At 41.5% G+C, this 21,793-nt stretch overlaps 1 protein-coding gene across 1 annotated transcript; it reads right to left on the bottom strand.

Annotated features, from left to right (window-relative positions):
• Nucleotides 1–6,328: 6,328 nt before the first annotated feature.
• On the bottom strand, nt 6,329–14,635 carry fscn2a (fascin actin-bundling protein 2a, retinal). Its single transcript, XM_076753450.1, has 5 exons — nt 13,549–14,635; nt 10,275–10,431; nt 10,051–10,172; nt 9,768–9,935; nt 6,329–9,529 (listed from the first exon to the last, which is right to left on the bottom strand). Exons 1-5 carry the CDS (start codon nt 14,369–14,371, stop codon nt 9,324–9,326), a joined length of 1,476 nt encoding a protein of 491 aa, XP_076609565.1. The 5' UTR covers nt 14,372–14,635; the 3' UTR covers nt 6,329–9,323.
• Nucleotides 14,636–21,793: the final 7,158 nt, after the last annotated feature.

Raw genomic sequence — 21,793 nt, 5'->3', positions numbered from 1 at the left:
CTGTCATACCGGAAGGGTCCTATAGGTGGGGCAACTTAAGTGATTGACGTTGTGCGTCCAAATGGGGGAGCGTGCAGGCTGTATAGTGTTGGTCGCTAGCTGCTTTGTGAGCAGGCGTGTCAGCTAACTTTTTAATTTAAAAAGTTAAACAACAGTTATTGTTAGACGACTAACAAAAAGGCAGAACTATGAAGCTACGCAGCCATGGGCACCTGAGCTAAACTAGGCTAGCAAACCTTGGCACCGGTCTCTGAGGTGGGTGTTTTTTTGTTTACAACTGTGGATGCTATTAAGCTTTTTTTTTTTTTTTTTTTTTTTTCTTTGGTCATTTGTCAAACAAATCTCGACAAACTGACAAAGTAAGCACAACTACAAATCAAATAAATGAGCATTTATCTCTTCCAAGTGAATAACAGAGGCACCTTTGGCAACATTTACAGCCTGGAGTCCATGGGCAGGTCTGTCAGCCTCACACGTTTGGAGAACACGTTTTTCACCCCCATTATTCCTTGTAAAACTGCCCAAGTGCTGTCAAGTGCCACGGGGGCCATGAGTGAAAAGCAATTTCCAATTCCTGCCACAAATTCTCAATTGGACTGAGGACGTGGCTCTTACTTGGCGACTACTCCAGGATATTTTGAAGCCATTCCTGTGTGGCTTTATGGCTGCTCCACATTGTGCTGGGTTGTTGTTGTTGTTGTTGTTGTGGTTGTTGTCTCACTGGAAAATAAATCTACCAAGTCCTGTTGCAGACTGCAGAGCAGAAAATCTGTCTCTAGCTGTATTGTCAACGTGTTGTGATGGTGGAGTGGTATGAAAGAAAATAAACACACAAAAGGGAGGCAGAGGAGGATTTCAACATGCAGTATATCCCTAATGATCAAGTTCAGTCTACCACACTTTTGCTGCAGCAGTTCTTTTTCATGTTGAAATCAGTGCAGTAAGTTATATGGAGGTCAAAAATAGCCAAGTATATATTTATTTCAGGAGGATGAAGGGTTATCCCTGACATTTTTGAGAGTGACACACTGCAATTGCTGTGTTTGAGTAAACCACTACGATGCAGCTGAAAGAGGATGTAGCAGCTGTCTTGTTAAAAGGCACAACCAGTATGAAGCCAGTTGCTGTAGCACACATACCCACCGGTGCCTAAAACTACATCTTGACTATAATATTTGACACAATGATTGTAGCCTTGACAGCCTTCCCAAAAGTTCTCAGTCATTGCAGAGAAATGGGTGGACAAAGGTAGAATTTGGTGTCCCGATTATGGCGGCTTTTCATAAAAAGCCTCATTTTACACATCTACATGCAGCATCAAGCAGAGGTGGTTTTGTCAAACGTAGGATGGCAAATGAAGTTCCTCCAGATTGCTGCAATTTTCTGAGGCATCAGAACTATTTGTGGCTGACCTGCCTCTCAATTCTGTTTGCTGAAATGCATGTACGGAAGTCAGAGCGTTGATTGCATGTGTCATGAAGATGACCCCTCTGGGACATGCAGATGATATCTTTGGGACAATCCATCATGATTATTGAGTGGACAGTCTTTTATCAGACTAACATCAGTTCTGTTCTTGAATGGATCTTTTTAATGAGGTGGTGTTTTTTTCCTTTATGTAAAACTTTAAAGATGCATGACGCATGAAATATAAAGCTACCTTTTTGTCATTGATACAATGTGTTTAATTGAGATGTAACTTCAGCACCTGATTATCACATAACCAACAGAGACTGATGTCTCACAAAAGCAGACAATGATGGTTTTATATGTTTTTAGTGTGCTGCAAAAGAGACAGACCACACACGTTTCGTTTGCACGATTTCAAGAGAGACATGTTTTTATCTGGAGGAGAAGAGCTGGCTTTGATTGTAGCCCAGTTGAATAGCAGACGTAATTAATAATCAAACAGATTATGTCTCTGATCCTCAGCATCTGTTACATATTACAGAGACTATGCTGCACAGATTATGCCTTGCATTGAAGACATGGTACCAGTTATTCAATCCAGCACTTTTACAAATATAGCCTGCTCCTGTGAACCTGTTTTTTTGCAAATTCTTTCATTAGAATGACTGAAATGCCATCTTAGATGGAAAGCAGTAATACGCATTACGTCTTTTCACCTTGAACATCACACATGTGAACACACAGACGTTTGCACCATATTTTACGGGCTTTAGTCAGCAAGTTTGAGCTGTACAACACTTCTGCTGGCTTGTCATTAATTGTTTAGCAAGACGAAGAAGAGTTGCCATATCTGTCTCTTAAATTTGAACCACAGATGTTTTTCCCCATACAGTTTCCACAGAGGGATCATAGCATTGGTTTTGCTTTGTGGGAAGTAACATGCAAGTCAGTTAGGGGCTCAGCTCTGCTCTGAAACAGCCCCTAGTTTGAATTTGTTGAGAGCCTTTTGAAAATTTCGCACCATCTTTCCACGATCCATCAGAACATAGGTGTCATGCACATAATGCCAATGTGATATGCGCTATGGTTGAACTAGTGGGAGTTGTTGTTTGAGGCTTGTCTTGCTGGCTGATGTTATTCTGTTCATAGTTTTGCATGCTGTGCCACACTAGTGGCTTTTGCCCACAGCTAACTATGGAGCAGTGAAGCGTTGCTAAAATGACACAATATGCAAATTATCTTCTGGTGCATTTTGTAAATCACAGTTTTTTTTTTTGTTTTTTTTTTTTGCAGATTCATCAGAGGAATGCAGCAGAAATTGACCTTCAGCCATATTATATCCAAACTGTGGAAGATAGTATGGAGATGTGTGGGCGGTGTGATGAGCCAACTGAGCGCCAGAAGGTGGAAGGTAAGAATGGCAAATGTGACAGAACCATCTTTTTCTCCTGTTCAGTTTTATCTTTACGCAGGGAACCAGTGTGTCACTCTGGCTCTGTTCATTTGTTGTGGGCAGAACTGACTCTGAGTTGCCAGGTTTATCTGTGTCCACCAGTCTCAATGGCCAGGTTGTGGTCATTCACTGTCGATGAGCTCAGCCTCATGACAGCTTCCTGAAAGGACTCGTCTCCGTTTTCTTCTGCCTGCAGCTATGTAATGGTAGGAGCTGGGCTCATTGGCTTTTAGGTGTTTGTAGAATTGTATTGCTCTCTCTTGGATCCTAATTTAAAGTGTAAATCGGTCTATTTTTCGAGGTTGCATCAATTGCGTGTTGTTTCTGTGGACTCAGTACTGTGTGTTCTTACCAGTTTCATCCCGTTTTCAGGAAACATCACTACCATATAGTGAAATCTGTTATATTATGGATTTGAATCTTCGTAGCCAGGTTCAGGTTGGGATAGGTGCTGGGATTGTTTTATGGCATAGAAAGTCCTCCTTTCTTTGTCTTTCAAAATAAGAGGCCCATAGATGTAATTTGTGTTCAATAAATAAACAATAAAGTCTTGTCTCATGTTATCTTAAAGTATAAGAACACCTCATCATGTATTTAATTAGATTTTTTATTATTACCATATTTGCATCTAAAATGTCGTTGAGTACAAGTATAAAGTAGCAGAAAATTGAAATTTAGAGAGAGCTGTGTTAAATCACTCAACACAAGTTTGACAATGCAGAAAATCTGGTGGTGTGTAGTAAGAAAGAACTGAACTTGAACCACATCTCTGCAGCCCACTCCTTGTCTCTGCTTGAGGTCAGCAGCTCGAGGCTACATTAGCTGCTATTAGAGTAACACACCTGCATATCCAGCTGAACTGTTGGCCGTTGAATTGTGTGCAGGCTTTGTGAAGGAAGACTGAAACATGGAGTAGGACAGATGATGCCTCTGGTTCTGCTGCATCAGTTTCAATTCTTTTTCCTTCTTTAACTGTCCATCACGAGTCCAAAAACTGCCCATTTCCACAAAGCATCCACGCTGATGCCTGTGTATACACTCAGCCCTTCTGTGTTATGTGTGTATTTGCTTGTTGTGTGTGTTGTTATGACTGATCCAAGGAGTTGGCTGAACTTCATTTAAACATCATTTGCATGCGAGCTTAGAGTGTCCAGCCACTTGTGTAAAACCAGCACCTTCCTTTTAATCCAAAAGAAATCACACTGGACTTGTGTCTCAATGTTTGTATTTTTGAGATAACCTCCGTGGAGGATTGAATCAAGACATTTGTTTGATAATCCGAGCAAAATTTTGGTATTGTTTTTCCAGGACAAGACCAGCTGCAGCAGGCAAACCTAGTGTTGCAGTGCAGCACACAGAGGAGGAAAACAGTGCCAGTAATACATATTGACTTCTAGCCATCCATTCTCACCAGAGCTCTATAGCTTTCTGGTTTAAACACAAACAGAGACTTGGGTCAGAGAGGTTGGTTAGTCGAAAACAAAAACATTTAATTTAGTTTCAGTGTTCTTTGAGACTTTGTTTACAAATGATAAAATCTTTGCAGCTTTCATGCTCATTGCAGACATTGCACAATTAAAATGCTTCACCACAGGCAGAGTGTGTGTTACGTTAAAGGCAAGTTAATCCATTAAAGCATCCCCAGTTCAGTGAGTAGTGTGTAATTATTAGGGCTAGTGAGCAGAGCCTTTATGGACTGTGACTCTCTCAAAGACAAGGTTGTCAGTGTAATCATGTAATTAAACAGAAGAGACAAAGTGAAATGTGTGTGTATGTATTGTGTGTGTATGTGAACTGAAACAGAAAAAAATACTATTCTTGGCAGCAGATAAATAGTTTGAAACAGTACGAAGCCATTGCAGACGGTGATGGTTAGGAGCTTCCTATGCATGCTGTGAAATCATGTCTGGTTTTCTTAAGCGCACAGTGTTCTGCAGGTGGCAGCTCATGTCAGTTCCAGTTTAAAACATTGACGATGTTGAAAGAGTTAACAGATGTCAGGAGGTTGGTTGCAGTTTGGTGGATTGCTAACAGGTGTTTGTGGTCACAGCAGCAGGATATGCTACTTTCAAAGGACTTGTCACTGATTATTACTCCGACAGAGAATGAACTAAGAGAGGTGCACACTGCCCCTCAGTGGAGTGAATGGGAAAATTGTCTTAGTAACACCACACTGAGCAGAGAGTCCTCTCTGCCTTTTATTTATGATGAAGGTGGACATGGTTGGACTGTGTTCTGTGTTAGCACATTAAAATTCACCAACCAAATAGCTGGCAAGGGTGCATTGACCTTTTTTGGTTACAACAGGTCCCATCTTTTTTGAATTGTGCCATATACTGAAGGTTTTTTCTGGGCTTATCTGCCTTTTTCAACAGACAGTATGACTCATAATAGCAGTTACTGACAACATTAATGATAGCTCAGTTCCATTTATGTCCTCCAATGAGCCAACATGCACCATATCAGGACCCTGGAGCTAGCAAACGTAGACGGAATATAGTAATCATTAGTCATCAGTTATTAATTACACTGCTTTTCTTTCTGTGTCAAAGTTGGCACTGTGGGATAAGATTATATTTTCAGCATCACATTTACTGTCATATTACTGAGCCCTAACTGTAATATACCCTTTTCACACACAATAGGAAAAGCGTTGGTGATATTAATAATATGAATGGTGGCTGAAATCATTCATTTAGTGTCAGGGTCTTGGTATTATATAGGCTGACTTAGTGTCACACTGTCAAGAGTCACGTATCCATATCCATATATCCAAGGTAGTGTGGATTTTAGCTGAATTTCCAGAAAATCTGAGAAAGAAAAACATGAAGTAACGTGTATTTCCATCGACTACAATTATGCAAATAGTAGGACTTGAGCACAGTGGGATAAGTAGTAATTCTCTAGTTGAGTGGGCGCAACGAGATGGCGTTATTAGAAGAGCTTAAGTTGAAGCTCAGGCAGTGGAAAACCATGTAGAAAACAAGATGGAAATATGGCTTTACTGTTTGGTTCATGTGTTAATTTGAGGACTGTTACAGTCTCCTCATCTGTCCACGCGTATCTGATGTTTTGGCTGCACGATATTTTGTTTCTTCTGCAGAGTGATGGCTTGAGTGACAGATCACATGCTTCAAATACGTCATGATAAATTTGCGACGAAGTCTGTCTCCATTGCACTTTTTTTTTCACCTATTTTAGATAGTGACAGCTGGAGAGGGAGAGGAAAGGCAGGGGAGAGAGAGAATGGATGACATGCAGCAAAGGTCCAGGCTGCAATCGAACTCGGCCACTGTGGGAAAGACTCGGCTTTAATACATGGTGCCACTCTACTGGGTGAGCTACCGGGAGTCCTTGAGATATTTCAACTTTTTTTTCCAAATGTCCAGTCCAGTGAACCACTAAATCACAGATTTCTTTCATAGATTCATTAGCGTACAATTGTAGTCCCAAAGTCAACAAAGATCTTGTCAAGTTTTTATTATCATCATCAGCATTTTCAAAAATCATGTCAGAAAACAAAGATAGTAAAACATCTATAAATATTAATACGCTCTAAAATATGGCTGGAGGCTCTCTATAGAGCTGATGCTGGATGCATAGGTGACCAAGCCTTTTAGACCTTGCTTTCTAAAATGTTTCTCTATTAATTGTAAGTTGCACACATCACAAAACCATTGCTTTTAGACGTTACTCTTAAACTACTGCAGATTTTATTTCTTCCTGGGAAATAACTGACAAAAATCTACAGGAGAAACTGAAAACAGGTTCAGGTGCTTTGTGCTGCACACCAACATCTGGGCCAATAAAATCTGGGCAGCTTGTTCCCCTACTGATTTAATGAGTGTCAAGAGTCACTAATCAATACAAAGTTCTCCCTGAAAAGGGCCGTGCTACTGATCACATTTTACAAAAGCAGTGTTGGGTTGAACACACCAGCATTTTGGGAAACACAGTTGTTTGCTGTCACATCCAAAGTTAGATGAGAAGATTCACATCAGTTTCAGTGGGAAGTTCTTGGCCGAGCAGTGCAGAAGGACTGGACGCAGAGAGAAGGCAGATCGCCCTGCTATGTAACGTATTTTCCAACAACTCCATAGCTGTCTGAAGGAGCAGTTTGCTGACACATTGAGCAAATGTGTCAGCAAACTGGGCAAAGGGAGTGCACAAAGCATTCATTTCAGAAATGAAATTCATGGCATCCTCTCATCTGACTGTGGGCAAATAGACAGAAAACAAGCATTATTTTAAAGCAACATTATGTCACCATTTTATCTTGAAGTAATACCTTCAGTTGTAACAAATGCACACTGCCCATATTTACCACAGTGGTATATAAGCGAATTGCACAAAGAAACTGTCCGGGCACCAAATGGCAAAAATCACCAATTCTTACATAATGTTGCTTTAAGATTTGTATTTGCATGTGCATGATGCTTTGTGGAACGTCACTGCTGTAATGGCCTGATTAGTTTTATTTTAATATCTGTTATCTGAACCCATTATATTTTCTAATCTTACGACCCAACTCTGAGCATGAGAACAGGATATAAAGGGATGTAGAGTGCAGTATGGTTTAAGGCCCCTAGGCAGAACATCAGAGAAGCACTTTCTGAGTTCACACCTGGTACATTAAATTGATGTATTCTTCATCAAATGCTTTAAATATGTCCCCTCTTTGATTTCTCACATATCCCTGATATGGATATATGATATTTCTGCTGATAGTCTTTGTTCCCAAACAACTGTCTGATCTCTGTAATACTATATGTGTTACACATCTATATCAAAGAATGTACTGCAGTGTTTGCAGTGATGTTGGATTTTGTCCTCTTTGCTAAGCATTGCAGAGGTGCCTGAGACAGTACCGTCTGTTTGCTCCGGTCCACTTCATTTGCTTCATATTATGCCTTTATGGAAGCTCTAAATGGTCTATTAAGATGAATGAAAACACCACTGGCAGCAGCCATTCATGTCTTTGAGGACAGTGGTGCATTACCTCAGTGCTTAGAGTCAAAGGTGTAAACAAACAGGATGGGATTGTTGACGCAGGTTACAGAAGTAAGGTCCAGATAAACATAGATGACTACGGTCATCTAAACCAAATGAAGTTAATTTTGTGTCTATAAATATCCTTTTTGTTCAAAAAAAAAAAAAAGAAGAAGACGAAAAGAAACCAAAAGATGCAGCCACACTGATCCATCATTGTCTATGTTTGTTTTTCACTGCTTTGCAATCAGAGTGTGTGAATGTTTTTCAGGACTGAAGCGTCCTTCACTGCCAGATTTATATCCCATCTGATAAAAAGACAAATTGGAAGAGATCTTCTCAGATTTTGGAGATATTTGTTCTATTTAGCAAGTGGAGTTTAGTAGCAAACAAAGCTAAATGCTCCTTTTGTCACCATTCATGGCCATGCTTTCTGAATAGGCTAAACAGAAAATGTGTCATGCAGCAACACTCTTTAACACAGTTCCTGGTGAATGACTGGGATAATCATTCAGGCACCGCTAGTCATTTTCACTATTTACAAATGCAGCTACATTCAGGAACATTTCCATCTTGCGCTTTTTCGCACATGCCATGGCAATGCTGCAATAGATTCGGGCAAGGGAGAGTCCAGCAGATGGCTGTAATACCGCACTTTTGGATGCTAGCCACCATAAAACTTAACAGAAGAAGAAGATTGGGGCAAGGATGGATGTACACGTACACAGCGGAAGACATCTTTTGGTGGAACATGGTTGGCGAGGACCAGTTTTTGTTCAGTGCTCTTCTAATGGATTCAACAAGTTTGCGAGACAAGTTATCTTTTTTTTGTGATATACTTGGAGTGTCGCAGGTTGGAATGCATCATCAGTGGGCTCTGGTGATTGGTTTGGTCGCTCCACGTGAAAGTGTCTTTCGTCAGATGGACGTAACCTTTTATGTGCTTGTCCCTGCAATGTCACTGCTTTCATTCATAACACAACTGTACTGGCATTTTCCCTAAAATTGTACTAGGTTGGAAATGGATGGTGCAGATTTCCCTGAGTATCGATCCTTGCTCACATTGACACATGACCCCATGCAGGGAATGATGACTGAGCAGTGTGGCTGCCCTCAAAGATATTTGGTACAGTAGCTATGTTGAATGAAGTGTGTCTGAAAGATTGGGCAGACACTGTCTTAATCCGTAATCACACATTTTCGCCTAGTATGTGTTGTTTGATGTAGGCATTGTCATTTGAAGGACAAAACATTTAACATACATAAGAAAAACCACACATATAGTATCTCCCTAAAGTGTTCACTTCTTCCCAATTAAAAAAGAAAAGAAAACATGGTATTGGGCACCTGGCAGCTAGTATAAAAACAAGCAGGATAATGTAACCCAGTCAGTCCGCTTCATTTGAGCTGATGGAAGCCAGTCTTGCACCCCGCCTTCTTGCTTCTCTTTGAGGACCCTGATTGAAAGGGATCAGTACTCCCAAAGAGAAGATGCATCAACGGTTGTACCGTCACCCATGAGCGTACCCCCCTGGTCTCCACGAAGGTACTTGCCATTGGGGCCCTTGATGGCGATGCGTCCATGTTCCAGGAACTCAAGGAAAAAATCCTCTGGTTTTTCTCCATCTGAACACACTAGGCCACTGCTAGAGACATACCAGAACTTTCCATTCACACCTGTAGGAGGATATCAGTGGATTATATATTAGCCATTTGTTTGAATTAGCATCCGTTGCTATTAAAACAGGATACAGATATGATTATCATGCAGAAACCTAATCAAACTGCAACAGCTTCACAACATTAATTGCGTGTTAGACGGGCTTCCTGGCAGAAAGGGTGTGACAAAAAGCGTTGGTATTTAAAGACTTGGGAATGAGAACGGCTTTGAAATTCAACATGTGAGAACACTAACTTCTTATGTTGTAGGCGCCATCGTTGAAGATCAATGAGAAAATGTCATAGACAGATCGATTTGCGTCCAGAGTGTTGGAGTTTTTGTGGTGGCACACAAAGCCATTCTCTCCACTAAGGATCAGCATGGGGCGGTTGATGAGTTTCATCAGGAATAATTCATCATCACCTGCAATGAAGGACAAATGCTGTTCATTTATTGTGCTGGTGGTACAGTACTGTACCTGTGATGGCATTTTGAACTTAAACATTGAATCTGTAGTTGCTCGCCTGAGAACACCTACCCACTGTGTCGCTGACAGCTGAGAGCTGCCCGTTCTTCTTTGTACACACATACTTTCCATTACTTGCTTTGAGTGCCACCCTCTGTCCTCGCCACTCGATGTCAAACATCGTGTTGACCTCTCTGGGGAAAAAAAAGACATGGATGGGCAGTTTGAGGAGATTCAGAGAAGAGATATGTGAAAACATGGAAAGCTCCTTTTTCTAAGCTATAAAAGCTACTTACACCTCTGTGGCAGTAGACTGGATCTCTCCGTGAGTCACTAGAGTCCAGTAGGATCCGCCATTGGTCCTGAACATAGACTTTTTGCTCTCCTTATCAATCTCCATCTGAAAGGTCTCCATGTCTGTCTCCACATCCTGATTGGCTGAAATGCTCACTCCTGGTAACAAGGGAACACAGAGACATCCTTGATAACTGTGCTTGTGTTGAGTAGAAATTATGAATTACAAAGTTGCATCCTCTTGAATGTCATTTACTCTCCCAGGCATTGTAGATGAGTCTTGTATGCATAATATAGTAATCCAACGTTTGATTACATCAATGCCTTGGCTGTTGTTGTGCCACGTGATACATTGTGCTACCTAAAATGAGTCATCCAAGGCTTCTGTCTCCTTCTATAGGCAGCAGGGACCATACATAAAGTTCCCCTCTGAAACTGTGTGTATGCACAAAGATAGAAATATACACTAGCATTCTTTTTTCACATATTGTGTCGCACCCGCAAGGTTCTTCTATAGCATCAGAACATTCAACAGTTTTTCTTCAGATCACATCTCTCACTTTATATTTGATCTCCATTTTATATCAACTGCAGTTATCTCTGGAAAAGCGTGTGTACTTTTGGTGTAGTATGTGTGAGATACGTACCTTCTCACTGCATATTCTTCTTCTATAAATACCAGTTTTTGTGTGGGAAATGGCATATGCATGTTTTTGTTTTTTTTTTGTGTATGTGCACATTGTTTATACATCTGGCCCCAGGTGCTGTTAGGTCACACCAGATTTTATTTGGCAGATTGATCAAATGTGCTGATGCTGTAGGCATTACATGTATGCGTTAATTAAAACCTACAAACAAAAAACACATTACACCTTCATCCAATAATTTATTCAGCGTACGTGCTGAATTATTTTCGTAGCTTGATTTTCTGTCGTGCAAGTCGACACAAGTGTAAAAATTGTTATCCACTCTAGTGGGGGTGTCATAATGGGACACACACAAATGTATGGTGCTTTGGCATGTGTGTTGCTTCAGGGCTATTCTGACAAGCCTGTAATTAGCGATCTAATAAGGGTATGGGTATGGCCAAGTACAATAGCTAATGCTGAGATGACACTTTGACCCAATTTTCAGTTTTACTTCCATAGATTTATAGCATTTATTTGTACTTACTGAACACATTGAGGTTGCAGTGTTTCATCATTCAATGAAATTGTGCTTTCGTTTTCCACAACTCTAACTTATAAAAAGTGCCATCACAGAAAAACAGAACTTTTGGTGCCCCCCCATGAAAACATGCCATTATTGGAACATGTTCCACCTTTCAAGTCTATCGGGTGTATGGAGCTTTTCATTCTGAGAAAAATAGATTTTTGGTTGAGGATCACTTTAAGTAAATAGCCTGTTTTGTTTTCATCTTCAAGCTGTGGATGTTTCCTCGCCTCATTTTATGAACCTTTGCTCTTAAGCAAATTCCATGGAATTAGCTTGTGTGATTAGTTTTGCATATAACAGCAGTTGTGTAAGTAAAGCTAAAACCAACACAGAATAACATCCAGAATCTTTCCAGTTGGTCAGTGCCCTGTTCTCCAAAACTGAGTGCCTCACTTCTAGTCAACCTAGTATTATATACTTAATCCACATGTATTACCTCTGTCTGGTGGGGTGTGTCAGGTGGGGGAGAATACACAGACACATATAACTTCACTGTGTCTGCTGTAGTTCAAATTAGATGCCACAGAAATATCCTTCAACCTTTCTCTTAAGCCTGTTACAACCCTAATCCCCCACAGTCACCCCTCCACCCTTCCCGTTCATTCGCTTGCTGTAATTCCCTGAGTGGTGAAATGCAAAGCTGCACTGCAGGGCCCACTAAGCAGCTTTCAGTGCCTTGTTCCTTAAAAAACGAGGAACTGCCACAAGGCCAAACACTACAGTTATTTGATTATTTGCCCTATATTATGAGAATGGCATGCCAGGTTGTTGAAATATTGCCAGGAGAGTGACCTTTTTTAATGCAGAACTGTATTCTACAATATGGCTTGTAATAACTGTTAGCTGATTTAATTGAATTTTAAAACCCTAAAAGCTGCATTAGAACAACGTTTTCTCTCCTGTCCCCCCACATTGTTTGCTAAATTTCACAGGGTGGAGCAGATCGCATCATACAGGCTGACAAGAGACCTTGTAACTGATCTGTCTGGTAAGACGTGGCTGTAACTCTTTTTGCAGCTCATTGGCATGCTGGCCAAATACAGATTCACATAATTTGGAAAAATTCGCTTGATGGGTGATGGTAAGGAGTGAGTAGCTGCCAGCCTTAAAGTCCATTGATGGTAATTGACACCCATGGGGCACAGATCTGCCCTGGAGTCATTTGCACACTGCTTAATCTTCAATGGACACACAGTGGAAATGACAAAGCCCATTACCACAATTACCTCCCCAGTACGGCTGTCAACCATTCAGGATCCAGCATGTAGGCAGCAAAAGCAGCGCTTTTCTCTTAAGTACCTGATAGATGTCACTGGTTAGCTTTTTTGGTTACTGTAATGGAATTCACTTTATGTCCACAACCCCAAGCAATGATACTGCTCCATTCAGGACTGTACTGTATTCTTAGTCAGCAAAAGGCACACCGTGTACTCTACTGTGCTATGTTGTTTAGATATTTTAAAGCTAGACTCATAGCTAACCTCAATGCCTAAATTGAGTCAGATAAAAAAAAATTACAGAGCAAAAAAAAAAAACATTTATGTTAGCAACTCTATTTTAAAAAATAGTGCACTGATTTCTGAAGGATCTGAAAGTGGTCTCGTTTCACTTACTAACACTGTGGTAAAGTGCACAAAGATTTACAGCAGCTACATAATGATCGCCAATTCATAGTGGTGGAAATTGCTGTCATTTTGTCAAAAGCAATGCATTAACCACAATGTTATATTCATTGAAGTATGAACTGAGAATGAGAAGCAGATCTGGCTATGTTTAGACATATTTTTTCGTCCCCATTTATTACCATGAACAGACTTTTACCTTACCTTATTTGGAATAGATTCAGGTTTCTTTAAAATGTATTAGCACACAATCAAATTTCATTCTTTTGCCTTTCAACAATGAAAGTCATTTCTCTTTTCTACGTTCCTCAATGCTCAATACTGGATGGTGAACGTCTTGTCAAAATCAAACTCTCTCTTCTTACCATTACACAAGAAAGACATGTGATTACATGAAAAATATGCTTTTTTTCTCAAGAGTGCATCACTGGCTGATTACCTTGCTTGACAGAGACAAATCTTTTATTGGCGGCTTGAAAAACTACTTGTGGGTGACTCTCCTCAAGATCAAACAGCTCATCTTTTCCAGGCTTGGAGCATCGGCCAGATCGCAGAGTTCCTGTGGGACCCACTGGGGTCAGATATTTCCCATCACAGTCCTTAAATGCCAGCTTCCCAGATTTCAGCTCCAGTGTGAAGCTAGTATTATTGGTGTTCTCCTTCACCAGTTTGCCATCATTGCTGAGAAAGCGGCTGTCACAGGTCTTCAGGCTGTACTTGCCGTCCATGTATACCAAGGTAACCAAGGAGTCCACTCCCCAGGGAATGTTGCTGTCCACTGAGATCTCTCCATCTGAAGCAGACAGGTGGGCATAGCGCTTCCGTGCTACACTGAGCAGACTGGCCTGTGGGTGTAAAGCCAAGTGGACGGCCCACAGCTCTTGTTCTCCAATGGCTTGGGCAAAGCAGGACAGGTAGTCAGCCGAGCCTCCAAAGTAACGCAGGTAAGGCTCTGATTGCAGTGCCCAGCGACCATCAGATTGGGGGACAATAAGGAAACGACAGTCAGGGTCAGGCTTCTCTGCCCCACATGTGATCTTCCCATCTTTGTCAGAGGCAAGATAGCGTCCCAGGTGGCTGCGGAGGAACACTACTTGACCATCTTGCTCATCCTGCTCTAAGGTCCAAATCTGTTTCTTCTTCAAGCTGATGCCCGAGGCATTCACCTTGAAGCCGAAAGCCTCAGCCGTCAGGTAGCGGTTCTCATAGTTGATGAGGCCAAACTGCAGCTTCAGGGCCCTGTTAATTCCGTTTGGGGGCATGCTTGAACAGGCCACACGTAAAGATTGCCAGTAAAGAGGTTTAGGACAAACAAGGGAACGGGTAATGAGGGAAAGCAGGCATGAGACTGAAAAGCAAAAATAAAATGCTTGATTTCTCTCCTCTTCTGTCTCTCAAGCCGTAAATTATCTCCACTGATCTCCCTTGACAGATTGTGCAGTGTTCCTTCCTTCTCCTGTCACTTTCTCTCTTCCCCAGAGGGTTTGCACAGGCACTTGCTCTCTGTTCCTTAATGAGTTAGGATTAAAATCAGCAGGACAAAGCACCTCAATCCAACAAGCCGCTGACGTCACATGCCAGTGCACCAACCGCGAACCTCCCCTCCTCCTTCTCCTTCTCCGGTACACACTCAGCAGAGATTCATTCTCTATCCATTCCATATCTTCCCCCTTTTCTCCTCCACCCCTGTCTTCCTTCCGTGTAACTCACACTGACACACTCATTTGTCAACCTAACTCCCTATTTGTTGTTACTCTCATATTTAGGTCCACATACTAGTAGCCACACCATCCAGCCCAAGGATTATCCTAGCTTTGATCTGCTGCCGAGCCACAGCCTAATTGGAAAATGTCCAGAGAGTAGAGGTGCTTTGGGTTGCTCCCCTGCTTCTCCTTCTCTTTTAAGTCCCTTTTTGAGCAGATTTTGTCTAAGATTGAGTTTTTCATGATTCAGTTCTTGTACAGATGAACATATTTTGAACAACATTTCCCATCAATGAATAAGCATTCTGCTTGTTAAAGGCTTGATGTAAAGATTAGAATTGGATTCACAAAGGGCCTCTTTCACATTGCATTGGACCAAGGATAATGTGCATGGTTGACTGATCTAGAAGCACAATTTTAACTCTCAAAGTAACACAAAGGTTTCTTTCGGAAAGATATTACAGCAGTTCGCCACATGCTGTTCCAGAGAAGTTATATGGGAACATTATATTTGCTTCAAGTCGGCAGAGATATTTAAATATTTTCAGTGTGCAGGCTTAGCTGAGAGAAATTTGAATAACACACATTTGAATGTGCAAGCATTGCCCATTTGCCTTTCCTCCACTTTCACCTCATTTGATACTTAACCTCTGTCTTTCTGATCCTTCCAGACCCACCTTTGTTTTTCCTTCAGTCAATTGATAACAGAGAACATGACTCCATGTCACATGACCTTTGTCACACTGTGCATGAAGATCAACCCTTTGTAAGAGCATTACCACCCTCTTTCCTTTAGGTTCCTGGGGATGTTGAAGGTAGTGCCAAGGAGAACATACTGTAAATACCGAAACCACAAAAGTGTTCGAACTATAGCAATAAGCAAAATCCTTAGGGTATTATTTCTACTCCATAATTTCTAAGTGCTCTAATCTATTAGTCATAAAACCCCAAAGCTGAAAAAGAAGCAGTTTGTCAAGCACAAAGATATTTAGGATGTTGATGTGTTTAAAGTAGCTAAAGTGTCATATCCCTTTTGTTGGAGTTTGGTTCTCAGTGTTTAAATCACTGTCGTACAGGGCGGGGAGCTCAGATATCCGGAAGGTGCTTTGAAGAGAACCTCTGCTGTTTTGTATTGAAAGCCAGTCTAGGTGGGTTAGCAGCCAGTACGTGTCATCAGAAGTGTTTGTAGCTCAGATCCCATCCCATGACAGCAGAACTTGGCAGGGGGTCATGCACCATGTATCTTGGTCTGTTCCAAAAGGCCATATTCGATGGTGGGCTGAAAAGCCTGCTGTCATAAGTCCCTTTGACGCATGCAGTCAGTCCCGTCGATTCAGGATCAGTTCCTGCATGGGGTCATGTGTGAATGGGAGCAGGGATCAAAAAATCTGTATCACCAATCTCCTACCTCAAGACCTAGTAACATTTCAGAGAAAGTGCCTTAGTGGCTGTGTTGTGAATGAAAGCAGTGACAGCAGGGGCAAGCACAAAAAGGCTTAAATCAGTCAGAGAAGCGAACCAATCACAGGACTCCGCTCAGGAGGTATTTGAACCCACAAAACTCCAATGCTCTTTTAATGTAGCCAGTGTGTGTTTCTAATTCAAGCCGATCATGAGAAAACATAATACAGAATGTTACAAGAACATTGGCTACACACAAAAACAGCTCCTCGCCTGCTTTGGTCCTGAAAATCTTCTGCCACGTACATGTACATCCAGCCTGGCCCCATTTTCTTCTGCTTCTGTTGAGTTTTGTAGCCTTTGGATTCAGTGAAAATCTTGAATGATACCTTAAACGTCATCCCAGTAATTTACCGGCAAATGTAAATGTGGGAAAGAGGCAGAAGAGAGGGTTAAGACACAGTAGTGACACGATGAAAAGAGACAGAAATAATTCTGTCAAGAATCATAAAGAGACCTTGAAACGTTTAAATCGTGCCTACTTTCTTTCCTCCGCACACCTGTCCAGTGGCTGGGTGATCGTGGCTGTTGCATTGTCCGTTTTAGAGAGAATTGTGGGACACAGCCCTCTGATTCTGATGTCAAAAAGATGTGCCATGAAAGTAAGCAGCTATAAATGGATAGAGGAATAGAAATCATTGTTATACACGGTACTTTATAGTTACACTCCTGATTATTGTATATACTTGACAGCAAAATATATATAGTTATAAAACTTAAACATACAGAACAATCTGAGTTCTTGCAAAGTCATACAGTGTAAGTGGAGATCACAACCTCCCTATTGGCATCGTTATCTTGACATGCAGTACTAATTCAGTACAGTACCGTTTTAAATTTATTGTGGGCTGCATTAGCTCATATTTCCTTCCAGTGACCTGTGTGGTCACTGTTGGATCTTAAATCAGTGAAAGTGGCAAACATTAAGGGTGCTCACACTGCACTTCTATCTTCTTAATTGTCATATGAAACAACTCTGTTCTCTTCATGTGAAAACATGTTTCTTTTTGCCAAACCTAAAACATATTTATATTTTTATGACAAACAAAAATAAGGTCACGATACATTATTCTTCATGTGTTTTCACCCGGTGGTCACTGGGGGGCAGCATTGTCTTGTGTCACTACACAACAGCAATTTACTATTGCAGGTAAAAGACAGAGGTCTGAATGAGTGTAATACAATGCTGCTGTTTGTTTGTTTTGTTGTTATGCTTTGTTTTGTTTGTTCCCATAGTGAGATTGTTGGGTGTGTAACTTTTTTTTAACATATGACATAGCAGTCCATTCTTATGAAATCATTTGCAAAGACTCAATTCAAGGTGAATTTAGTAGTCACACACTAGAAATATTACACAATCTGTCAAAACCACTTCAGTCACAGAAAACACTGAATTTGAAAGACGTGACCATTTGCAGGCAGAGTCGAGCAAAGGACAGTATAGAAGTATAGAAGTTTAGGGTCCAGTCTTTGTGAAGGTTGACCCATACCAGGAAATCAAAGTCAGGATATCTCAGCATCTGATTGCAATGATTTTGACTATTGTTTTTTTGTTTTTAAATCTTGTCTCTTACGAGTCCCCTACCTTTCCACTTTATTCGCCAATCATGGGAATTTGTTTGAAGTTTGAAAAATACAATTCACCAGTGAGATCACAATCAATACTGTAATTAATTAGTACAAACACATTATAAGTCCCTGTGTGAGTGGTATTTGTTTTTGGATGTCAAATATAACACCTAATTATGTATTTTGGGACACGGCCCAGCTTTCAATTATCTTTGCAGTTCTGTGCATATGCGCACCATGCTCATATGGTACAGTTGATTCATGTCCAGTAGATGGCAGTGTTTACTATAAATTCTAACTTGTTTTCGCTCACAAATTTGGCTTCCTGTGTTCACTGGGTTATGCTGTGAAATGAGAAACATTTCATGAGAAGAATGTCACTCATTTTCTCACAAGCTTCCTAATAGAAAATAGTTGCTTGGCTGGTTGAGCACAAAGCAAAAGCTGAATTAATTCATGACACAGTGCAGCAAATTGATTTCTGAGGGTGTAGAGGAGAGAATCTCCTCGTGTCTTCCTTTTACCTTCCTGGATAGGACAGCAACTCAGTCATCCAGTTCATATACTTATGTGTCAGTGTGAGGACACCTGAGCAATTTTCTTCATTGACAGTTGATAAACTATTAGAAGAGGGTCAAATAAATAATCAGTAGTATTGCAACTTTTTACAAATTAGTGCTTGAATGACATTTATATTTGAAATAAAAGTGTGTTAATTTGCAGCAAAAACAATGAGTTGTGAGACTGTAAAACATTTTTGTCTATACTTTTTGGTTCCCAAATAGATTGATCCACATTGAAAGCGTTTTTCTAAGAATTAACAGGAAAATCTGAACAGATTTTTGTGCTGCAGGTGTGATTTGATGACCTGGTTTTTGAGATCTTTACTCAGCTGCCCGTTCCTGCTTCTCCTTACAAACACGAATCAGAAAAGAGCCAGGACGGTGTTGAGAGGACGTACTGTCGCTGATAGGCCATGAGTCTCTGATGATGGAATTAATATGCAACAAATGAGGACAGTCTTTTGTCTGTCCTTCAGATGCCCCCACTGCCTTGCAAGTCTGGGTTGCCTGGCACTCCAGGAACCTTTTGAGCAATAACTGTACGTCATTTAAACCGTGGTGGTCCAGTGCCCATGCCAAATCGGATATTGTGACTTAAATGTCTTTAATTTCTCTCCCTCTCCGTCTTTCTCGCTTGTCTTCCTGTCTTCGGATCTTTCTCTCTTTTCTTCTACTATTTCTCTCTCCTCCCTCTCTTTCCCTGTGTCGTATCCCCCGCTGGATTTCCCAGTTAAAAGCAAGTCAGAAAGAATAATAAAACCTTTGCTGTTAGCTCTAAAAGAAAATGATTGAAGGAGGGAAAAAGGGGAAAAAAAATGAGTCAAAGGGGCTGGTTACTTGCAAGTACACAGAGACATGCATGTGCACGCACATAGGCATACTGTATACATGCACTCACACACAGATCAAATGGTGAGCTGAGGTCTCCCCCTAGGGCATGAACATGGATTAATGTGTCGAGCGCGATTATTTCATTTATAACTGTCCTGGACCTTTTCAGATAAGACCATTTTTCAGGTTGCCATCCAATAGCACCTTTACTGCATCTATTAGCCTGCCAAGCACTCAGAGCTCCATTTAAAGGGCCAGCACCCTCCCCGTTTGTTAGCTAGAGAACAGTCAAGGTTGACAATAGTAAATTGAGCCCAACTAATTCCCGAATGACTCAGGCGAAAATGTTTTAAGTATTAAGGATAATGACACTTCGGTACACAGTACGTCTCTTCACAATGAAGTATAATCAGTACCAATTCAGGTGAGCTTCTGACAAAGTAAATACATTTTACATTTCTTTAACATTTGTACAAATTATTGTGAATCAGTATAAACCCATTGCAGTTTGCCTGCTGGGGTCGCGTCCTTGAAGTGGCTGAGGGTTCATGAAGTCATAACTGTATAACTAGCACCCCCACTGCTTGTGTCCTGTATACAGTACACAGGTCCAAAAAATGTCCTTTCTTTGCTCTCTCGTGCCCCCTTGAAACCCCCCTGCTGCCCCCCCGGAAACCAGCAGAGGAAAACAGTCCATGAGACATGCAGTAAAAGTAAAATATAAAATGGCTGCCTTGGCTGGGATTCTCCTTTCTCAGCAGCTTGGTGCTCACTGACCCCATTAATCCAGGTGTTCATTCATCTACAGGACGATCCTCCCACAGGCCGTTAAAGGCTCACCCCACTGTGTTTGCCCAGCCCCAGCCCTTCCCAGCCCTAGCCTCCTCACTCCTGCTCTACCCAGTGTAATGGGGGCTGCCAATGAGCTAAGTATGGGCAGCCATATAAATGAGCCTTGGTAAATGTCAAGCCTTTTAATACTCAGTTGTAATGCCACATTTGTTTTGTAGGCTGTCATTTGTTTTTAGAGTGAGCCAAACTTGTTAAACCGCCCCCTCCCCTGCTCATTTTCCAAGGAGTGAAGACAGAGCTGGTCATGCAGAGAGAGAAGGTGGTATAACTTCATTGGAGGTTACATCGTTGTCAGTGCAAAACATTATTGACAAAGATACCTCAACTCTCATGGAAAGCAGCCTGGAAATAGGTAAGCAAAGAGGGAAAAAAAACAGTTTCTCATTGATTAAACTGCAGACTGCTGGACACTGAGCACAGCTGTGCACAGACTGGGCTCTCGTTTCGATGCAGACAGGGTGAGCTTTAAGGGACAGGAGCGCTCATGTTAATGTCATCCTTTGCTCACTGGCTCTGACAGCAGGGCAAATATGAGGCCTCAGCTTCTGCCACTCTGACAATTCCCTGTCTCTTTCATATAAAGAGAATGATCATGTGAATTGCAATGACAGGTATGTGTGTCTGTCTGTAAAAATGTGCTCGTTTGTGTGTGAGCTAATGTCTAGGTGGCTGTGAGCTTGCATGCGTAGCTAATGCTCACTACCCTTATGTGTGTTTTTTGTTTGTGCCTGTGCGTGCATGTGCATGCATACATGGTAATTTATGCGCAAACACATGTGTTTCAGCGTCTCCACATGTTGGTCTGCTCACTCAGAGGTTTATATACAAGCTCTGCCATTCTGCAAGAGCCAGACATACGTCACACTGCATTTCTCCTCCTTCACTTTTTACTGCATTCCCACACGCAGAGACTGTAAAAGAGAGTGATTTACACAGAAGTGCATAAATACTGTGAGCTGGCGATACAGTCTATGCACTATACCCCCTTCCCATGCTAATTCAAAAGCTCCAGTTAGTCCCAGGTTCCTTTAAGAGGGTCAGAGGAGCATGTTTGTTTAGCGTCCCAGCAAAATCTGTTAGCTGGGTTGTTAGTGCAGTAGCCAGGGGGTAAGAAAAGAGGAATTATCCAAAACCTTAGGGATCGTCACTGGTTTTTAGATTAAAATCTTCACCTGTTTGGTAGACTTCTACTATACACTGCTCATGGCACTATGTGAGTTCGATATTGGCATATAGGAGACTGGCTAGAAGACAGCAGTTTAGACCAGCAGTTGGAATAGAGGGGACAATGTGTGGGAGGAGAGACAACGATGAAGAAAGGAGAGGAAGCCCTTATTATGGAGTGTGAACTCAGCCAAGCTGTATATCCAACGTCTGTCTCCATAAGCCCTGAGCACTTGCTATGTGTTCATCTGCACAGAGAGATGCCATTTGTCCTCGCGCACGCGCGCACACACACACACACACACACACACACACACACACACACACACAAACAAACAGACTACGCTAGCTTGTCTGACAAATTGAGCACATTTGTTCACTGGAGAAATTTTCATTGAGCAACTGGGTCTTCTCTACGTCTCCTGTTGTTTCTCATTCAGAGGTTTCCTCCCCTCTTTCTCCGTCTGTGGGTAGATTGTTTACACCAGGAAGTGCCTGGCATCCTCTCACTTGGCACTGGGAGACAGTGACTTGGCTGGTG

Source organism: Chaetodon auriga, chromosome 16 (genome assembly GCF_051107435.1).
Source record: "Chaetodon auriga isolate fChaAug3 chromosome 16, fChaAug3.hap1, whole genome shotgun sequence".
NCBI classification, from domain to species: Eukaryota; Metazoa; Chordata; class Actinopteri; order Chaetodontiformes; family Chaetodontidae; genus Chaetodon; species Chaetodon auriga.
The sequence above is the reverse complement of the archived record's forward strand: the minus strand, read 5'-3'. Positions and strand labels throughout refer to the sequence as shown.